This window comes from Myripristis murdjan, chromosome 6, assembly GCF_902150065.1.
Source record: "Myripristis murdjan chromosome 6, fMyrMur1.1, whole genome shotgun sequence".
NCBI lineage: Eukaryota > Metazoa > Chordata > Actinopteri > Holocentriformes > Holocentridae > Myripristis > Myripristis murdjan.
Window position 1 is genome coordinate 12,852,805 of NC_043985.1, and position 9,010 is coordinate 12,861,814.

The following is a 9,010-nucleotide window of genomic DNA, read 5'->3' on the forward strand; positions in this document are numbered from 1 at the left end:
TTTAAAAGAAATGTGGGTTTGCATACAAAGGGCAATGGCTTTGTCTTACATTTATATACAGTTTATTGTACATTGACATTCTTATTGGTCCATGGCAGCACACTGGGTAAAATGTCATAATATTAATATGGAAGTGCAGTCTAAAAAACACATGAGAGAGAGGCACTTGTTGGAATATCCACATTGTAACAACTTGAAGAGGGCGGTCAGAGGGTGGAAGCTGAGGAGGCTGGGGTCTCACAGTTTTAGCAAGCTGTGGGTGAACTTCGGTCCAAACAAAGCACAATTTAACACAACAGAGGAAATCTGAAGCGATATCTGTTCTGATGAAACATCTTAAAGATTCTCATGATTCTGCATATCTTAATTGGAGGAGCATTGGAAGGAATTCATTCCTACTTGGCCCACCCATATTAAAAATGTGGAACTGTAAGGTGCTTCGGATAAAATGACCACTGAGAAAGTTTTATCTACAGCAGCATGATGCTGAAGGGTAAACGGTTTGTCTTGCTTCACATCATGTAGGACTGAAAGTGAGGCTCATTCCTCTTCTTAAATTGTGCTTTTTCAGGACTTCAGCCTTTACACAACCCCTGTAAAACAACATCAACATCTTACACACTCATGACTGAATACATTACTCTTTTTCTCCTACACTCTTTTTCCTCCACACAGCTAGATTGGACTTTGAGTCTCCACAGTCTGTGGGGTTTGTATGTATCATGGCTCCCAGCTCAGTTGGCAAAGGAAGGATGTTTAGTCGAACAGCTTGGCTGCTGTGGCCTTGCCATCGTACTTAGAACCTTTTCCATCGAACTCGGAAGGAAGGATTTCAGCGTCAAACTCCTTGTAGTAGTTGTCCAGCTCGTCTCCGTGGACAAACACCTAGAGCAAGGAGCGCAGCCATTAGCACTGGTGGAAAGGGAGTTTAGGAGGTGTGTATTTTGGCAATCGACCATCCCATATAAATCAGTGAATGTACATATCAAATTCATAGGTCAGCATACTCCATATATTCATGTGTATACCTCTAATATATACAGAGATAAAGTTGTTGAAATACAGTTTTAAGCCAGTATTCTTCATGTATGGTATGTTCTTGAGCATAAGTGGTATTTTGGGTATTAAAACTAACAGTCTTCCTTGCTAATTAGAAGTAATGTAACTGTAATGTAAAGCCTCTTCTGAGCTTGCGCTGTCTGACATAAAGTAACATAATGACATGCAGGAATTGATACTAGCTCAGCTGATTTGCTCCATGATGACAGTGTAGCTATGAATTATGTGATGCTGCTTCTTTTAAACAGATCATCAAACAGGATGAAATTTATGTGCCCCATCCTATTTTTTTAAAGATTCAACCCACTAACAACACTTGACGACGTAACAACATAAATATTGTCAAAGCGTAGGCAGCCTGGGGTCATGACAGTCTGTGTGTAATTTATTTAAATTTTATTATAGTAATGTTCAGTGAAACAAAAATGTTAGATGTATTTTCTCAATTTCAATCTATCTGCTCACAAAATTGTATTGTATGCGTTAAAGAATTGAAGAGGCTTTAATAGAAATATCCTATTAGCGCAAGAATGTTGAATTCTGCTGTACTGCAGGCACAGTTATTTCCCATGAAAACAGGAATAGTAGTGGAAAATCATGATGATGAGGCTGATGATGAAGATTATTATTAGTAGAAGTAGCAGGACTAGTAATAATAGAAGGAGTAATGATAATGTAGTATTATTATTAATGTTGCAGTGGTAGTTGCAGTAGTGGTGCTAGTAGTATCATCCCTGTTCTTCTCATATTTATCTAAATATTCTAAAATAATGTTTCCCACTCACTCTCTCTAGCAGCTTGCTCTTCATGAGGGGTTTGACCACGTTGTAGGTGGTGGTGAAGTACCAGGGCTGGTGGATGAAGTGCACAGCTTTGAAACGGGCAGGGAATGAATCCTGGTCAGGGGAAACAGCAAGAGATTTTGGGTTGAGACAACCCAGCAATGATGGTCAGTTCACTCTGTGTAATTAAAACTAGATAGCAAAATGTGTCTGCATCAACAAGTTACTGTAATTTTGTGAGCCAATGTATGTGCTTCCCACCTGCAACATGTCCACCATCTTCTTGAGCTCGGTGGGTTTGATGCCTGAGGCCTGCTGCATGGTGAAGCCCTTGAAGTTCTCAATGATGCAGAACCCGTTGATCTGAGTCTCCTCATTCTCCAGCAGCTTCTCCAGGATCACACAATAGGCACGCAGGATCTGTGTAAACACACACACACACACACACACACACACACACACACACACACACACACACACACACAACACACACACAACACAGATATAAACCCATTTTGATTATTTTGTTGGAAACTACAAGGCTAAATTACATCAAGCCTAGGAAACTACAATTTCCGCTGTATTTTTACCACACCGGTGGAGTTACACCTAGATGATGATTTCCCTGAGTATACATATTCTTTTTCTTCAATATTTTAAGAGTGAATGGATCTTTGGCTACATTTAACTATGTTTCACAGATTTGCATCTTTCTCATGTCCGTCTAAACAAGTTTGACTTCCATGATTTCTCCTTATTTTGACAGCAATGAGAAGGTCGGATTAAAAAAAAAAAGAAAAATGAGCTACTTTCCCCTGTTTTATTGTGTTATAATATCTAGGAATGTTATTCCAGTCATGTAATTCTTGCCCTCTTGTGAGATCAGTGATGGTCCACATTCACCTGTGCATTATGGGATATTTGATTACGCAGCACATACCTCATCGAAGGTGATCTCTTCATAGTCCCAGTTCTCAATGTTGAAGAGCAGCACTACACGGCCGTACTTGTCTCTGCTAGACAGGATGCCGGGGTAGCCGGCCTCAATGGTGCTGCGCACGGCCTCAGGGGTCAGATTCTCAAACAGCTCGGGGTAATCCTTCCTGAAACGCACGTAGCCTGGATAGAGACACAGGACCAGAGGGCATTAACAGTTTGATCAGGCTGGTACTTGCCTTTCATTGCATAATGACTATTCTCACACAGTTACATAAAAACAGTCTATAGAACCTGCAGTGAAAATGTATTTACTTATTTGTTCATTTAATTGTTCTTCTATGCCTTTTCTGTATTGAGTCATCATTTAAAGATCTACTGAATCCCAGTTTCCCATATCATTCAGTAGGTGCCTTGAGGACCTGCTGTCTAACTTGAAAGAATTTTATCAGTCTGTTTTTCAAAGGACAATTTTAGTTGATGGTCTAAATATTATTTCAGAAAAATTTCAACCCTAAGAATAAAATTTTGGTGGAATCAGTGAATCCCATTAAAGTTATTAAGATCAATCAAGATGAAAAAAAAAAAACAACCCAAACTTATAGAGTTCAGGAATATCAATATTGATGTTCACAGGTCCATACTTGCTGAATTGCGTTAGATTGTGCACCAGATTTCACTTCCAAAAAATAGATTTATATCTATCATAAGTGTATAGGTTGTAAACCTTTCATCTACTCTATCTGTTAGAAACTATTTGGGGATTATAAACGGTGGATGCTTCTTCATTTGTCAGTATGTCTGTGGCACACAATACCTCATTGCTCAGAGATATTGCTGCACCAATTTTGGCAAAAATTTGGGGAATTTATGCAGCTCACCTCACAACTGGCAAATATTTGTGGGGGATGACATGTTCCCAACTGCTTTGTATGATATTGTATATGATACACTGAGGTTATGGGTTTGTGTGTCCATATTTTCTCAGAATAGATAAGATATTAACATTTTAAAGACCCACCCTTCATGAGATCGAAGGCTCTGACCACGTCATACTTCCTGGCACGGATGAAGCGGACAAGAACGCCGTCGGGTTTCTCCCCAAAGGTGTCCTGCACCCCCTTGGCCAGGTCGTCACCTCCATCCGCCTTCTCCTTAATTATTCCCCGCAGCTCCTTCACCGCCGACACCCGCTTCTCATCTGTCTCATTCAACTCATCCTTGGCCTGCAGGGGTAGCCAGACCAGACAGTTAGCTCTGAAGCATTGAGGACTGGTAGGACTGGTATGTACACAAGCTTTGGTTTAATACAACTTAATTAGATAAAGTTCTAAAAATTAAAAAAATAAAAAATAAAAATCATAATTTGTTCTGATTTTGTGCTGTTATGAGAGCAGACATTCCACATCATCTTGAACTAACAGCTGAAGGTTGTTGAAAGGTGTCCGGGTGATCACAGAGCATAAGTTGCAGTGTGAGACAAGTCCAGCTACCTTCTGCATGGTATGGTCTGGCAGCTTGGCACAGGGTCCAAACACTGGCCCGTGGTCCTTGACAGTCAGACGTTCCAGCTTGGCCCTGAGGGCTTGCTCCTCCTCTGACACCATACGGTAAGTTCCACTCTGAGGGGAGATGGGAAAGTAATCATGTGATAGAGGGTTTTTATAATACATACATATACATATATACCAGTAGATCTACTACTGGGAGTAAAATTACTTCATATGATCTTCCACTGAATCCAGCTGACACTAGTTTACTGGCAAGGAACTGGACGGGGCCAGAAAAAATACAACAATCCAGCCCAATACAGCAGAATCCGTTAGTGAGTCTTTATAGGCTCCAATTCATGTTTTCTGTTACTGTTTACTCCTGCTTTAGAACTGAGACTAGAACGACGATTTTCAGTCCTGGGTCTCTAACAGGCTAATAAGTTCATTTCAGTTACCTGATATCCCAGGTGTAAAACTTCCCTGATTAGATAGCTATAATGAAAACAGTGGCAGTAAGATCAGGATAGAGAACTACGAGAACTACCATTCCCTTATGCTCCTTACTGCTGTTGGCTTGAAATGCTGGTGATCTAGGAATTTAATCTTTTTCTACTGTTACACTCGCTGCAAGTCAGAAAGAATAAGTTCTCTCACAAGACTTGGCGGCGGCTAACCAACTGGTGTGTGAGGTTTAAAACAGGTCTAATCCACGTGAATCAAAATGATAATCCTCCGGTGAGTTGTGGTGCCATAATCAATAGGCCTTAGTGTTTGCAGGTTAATCTCCCTCATATGAGTCCTGTAAAGCCTGTAAATACATGGTGAAAAAGAAAAAAAAAACTACAAGTAAACCTGGAGCGGGGATCAGAGATTAGCAGCTAAGGCAAGCTGCTGACGGCATCCCGGCATTAACAATGGGCTTTGGTGTTAAGAAATGTTGAGAGGCTGTAGTCCATGTTTCAGGAATTTGAACAGATACTTGTCCTGGAGGCTTTTTTGTGAGGGGTATTACACAATCATATCAGTTTTGAATAATCCTTGTGAAACAAATATTAAAAAACCATGTACTTACAACAACAGCCATGGCTTCTGGTCCTAACGTCTGCTTAGTACACTCTGGAGAGAAAAAAGAGATGTATTTGATGATTCTGATTAAGCCCAGTTTGGCTCACAGAAAGAAACAATTCTCCTACTGTAGTATATGAGTCCCCCTCCAGTCTGCTCTTCTTCCTATGGCAGGGTGATTTGCATGTGCTGTGCTGAGGATTTTCCCATTGCTAGATGTTTTTTGGGGGATTCTAGCTCTCTGTCTTTTGCTCTTATAAGCAACAGTGTCACCCTCCCTCCCACGATGTGATCTCTTTGTGTCCTAATCACAAGTTCGGTATATATGCAGGATCAATAAAATACAGACTAAATTATATAATGAGCCAACCCCAGTTCATGGCCATCAAACATAAACAAATACTCTAAGATAATCAGCCCTCAAAAATACTGCATCAGAAAGAGACTTCTGCAGTTAGGACTCAGGAGACAGTAAAATACAATAGCTTTGCTTCCAGCTGTTATAATTTCTCAGGCCACTGCTAGACAACAGGTTATTGCATTTGCATTTACATATTGCATATAACACAGGTTGTAGCACTTAGCAGAGGCTTAAACATTGTGAGTTCATGAATTTTTAGGGACGGGTGGTCCCAGTGGGAAACCAGCCCATAACCTTAGCAGTGTTAGTACCACGATGAACCCAGTGAACAAGAAACTGCCAAAACATAGTCTTCATCCAAATGCTAGAAATACAGAAGCAAATTATCATTAACATAGTGGACCATTGATTATGCTTTTTTCATGCCACTGAACAACACAATGCAACTTTATTACCCCCTGGTCAAAAGCACTGATCCATCAACAGCAGCTAAACTCTACAGGTGCATCGAAGACAGCCAAAGCACAATGTGCTGAACATAAAACTGTAAAGCATCCAAGGCAGAAGAGGTGTGAGTTAGGGGTGGTGACCCAGCATCAACAGAGGAGGTCGAGGCTTACCTGGGGAGGAAGTGGAGCTTGCTGCCGGGAGTCACAGGGGTCTGTGTGAAGCAGGCTGGAGGGGACCTATGATTTGTAGCGTTGGGATTAGTGGCGTCACACCAGATTACGCCCAGCAGATTTCTTTTCCAACAATCAGCATAAAAGTGCAAGAGGGGAGAGGAGGCAAAAAAATGGTTATGCTGAGCCAATGGTTGAAGTGATGCTGTGAAATGGGCAGGGTCTGGATGCATATTGGATGATGTAATGTTGGGTATGCACTTTTAGGCTTTTAGGTAAGAGGTGATTTAAGAGGGGATGGAGAGTGACAGAATGTATTAACGAGGGGTGTGTGTGTGTGTGTGTGTGTGTGTGTGTGTGTGTGTGTGTGTGTGTGTGTGTGTGTGTGTGTGTGTGTGTGATTGCATTCCAAGGCGACTTGGACCGAGTGAAACGTGGCTATTGTAACTGCTGGTTCTCACTCTCTGTTCTGCAACGTGAACAGAGAGGAGTGGAGCCTGCATTCAGATCGACTGTTTTACACACATCAACAATCAGTCTGGTTCTGCAGGTCCCATCTCCAGCACCATCTGGAGAAGTCAACAAATACTGGGCTAATAATAATAATGATAATACTAATATTTTCTCGAGGCACTCTAGCACCACATTCAGACCAAAATGTCAACTTTGCACACAAGACATCATGAAATGTAATGTGTGGATTGCCAGTGTGTTTAATGAGTGCATTAACACTGCCCAAAGGAAGATTTGTCTTTATATGGCCTTTCCTCTAGTGCTACCCTCGGATCAAACACCTAACTTGTGCACAACATATTTCTAAATGTAATGAATGGATTGCTAAGTGTACTCCTGCTTCCACCAACACCTTTGCCCACAAGCACTAGGTGAAAAAATGTCTAATTTGATATCTCACAATCTATTGGGCAGATTAGCATGACATTTCATGGGCACATTCATGCTCCTCAGAGGACAAACCCTGTTTTTGTGACATTATGATCTTTCTTCTAGTGCCGCCCTCAGACCAAAATGTATTAACCCATTCTCCCACCATTTTCATTCTCCCAACATGCACCACACCAGCTGCAGGGCACTGGCACTGGAGGGCCCACACTTATATATAACAATTTTTGCATGAATTGACAGCTTGTGAACGGTGTCAAGGTTCTGTCCACGGACCCCCTGTGCAGTTTGGTGTGGAGACTTGGCACAGGTTCCATGAATTTTCAAGCTCAAGCACATCTTACACTGAAAAAAATAAACAAAAAAAAAACAAACAAAAAAAACAAATGCAACTTAACAAGAAGAAAAAAGTAATAGCAGCAGGCTATTAGCAGCTTGTAAAACATGCTTTTCTGTAGTAAAAAAGGGCTCTTAGACTTTGTGTTCTGCCACTACTGCTTAAATCCTCAAAATTTTCTTTTTATTTTTTGGCCTGCATGCTGCATAAACAAACAAACAAACACACCCCTGCCCCTGCCCCTTCCATCACTCCAACTACACACACATACACTAGACCAGCGCTGCCACTATGAGGATTTGGATTTGGACTTAGGTCCATTCATATCAGTAAACATGGACCTCAAATTATCCACAACTCCCCATGATCTGATTAGCTCTCAAATACAATTTACATCTCAGCACACAGAGTGTAACAACCCTTTGCACATGCCCCTCGTCTGGTTGGTTGGACTATGGAGCATGTGCATGTGAGTTAATGTATGTACAACTCTGAGCATTAAGAACTGTGAGTAATGTAAAGATTACAACAAAAGGTGTGTTTATATAATGTTAGAAGTGCTGCATGCACTTACATAGGACACGTACTCAGAATCACAACTGAATTAGATTGAGAAAAAAACCTGGAAATTAATCTCAAGCACTTGCGACACCAGTGTAGTGAGAGAACAAATTAGCAAGGAACTGTTGAGGGGCAAATAGGAAACTATGATCACAGTAGTCGGGTACTGAATTCATATATTGTTGCTGTCAGGTGTAATTATAACCAGTGTTGGTGATTTTCTTGTTTTAGCTTCGGTTGACATCGCAGGATTCCTGTAAGGGCTGAAAATATTCTAAACCCATAAATTCCTTTGAGTTTATAAAACCTTCTCAACACCAAGATAAAGCTAAAAAACAAACAAACAAACAAACAAACAAAACATACATGGTCATCATGTTAAAAACAAGGCTGTTGTATTTTATTTAGGTTCTCAAAATGTCTCTGCACTTGTGCCACTTGTTGTACATTTATTGTAAAGGATAATAAAGTGATATGATTCTGATGATTTAAGAGCAACCCTAGCAATATTCATTCCCAAATAAGCGTTTTTCCCAGATGTTGGATTTCATATTATTATCTTTTATCATCAGGGAGTCAGATGAAACCTTTAGTGACTTAATGAAGTGAGGAAACAGTCTATGGACTCATCACTAGCTCCTATTTTGTATGGTGGGTGTTTGGCAGTCAGCCATTTTGCTCTATAAGACTGTAGTAGCTCTAATGTCATCGACACACGTTTTCTTCCTGACGCAACCATAAGGGGAGCAGGACGCCAACCTCTAATCTGATAAATCAGGCCTGATCTTCTCAACGAAACGGTCTAGAGAACAAAATTAGCTGGATTGAACAAACAATGCCAGGCTTTGTACTCCTTATGGCCTGAGCCAATGGGCCAACTTACAGCTTTAGAGTGG

At 40.8% G+C, this 9,010-nt stretch overlaps 1 protein-coding gene across 1 annotated transcript; it reads right to left on the bottom strand.

The window, feature by feature from the left end:
- Positions 1 to 39: 39 nt before the first annotated feature.
- rlbp1b (retinaldehyde binding protein 1b) lies at positions 40 to 6,362 on the bottom strand. Its single transcript, XM_030053996.1, has 8 exons — positions 6,317 to 6,362; positions 5,343 to 5,386; positions 4,271 to 4,399; positions 3,799 to 4,003; positions 2,782 to 2,960; positions 2,103 to 2,261; positions 1,845 to 1,955; positions 40 to 885 (listed from the first exon to the last, which is right to left on the bottom strand). Exons 2-8 carry the CDS (start codon positions 5,352 to 5,354, stop codon positions 757 to 759), a joined length of 924 nt encoding a protein of 307 aa, XP_029909856.1. The 5' UTR covers positions 5,355 to 5,386; positions 6,317 to 6,362; the 3' UTR covers positions 40 to 756.
- Positions 6,363 to 9,010: the final 2,648 nt, after the last annotated feature.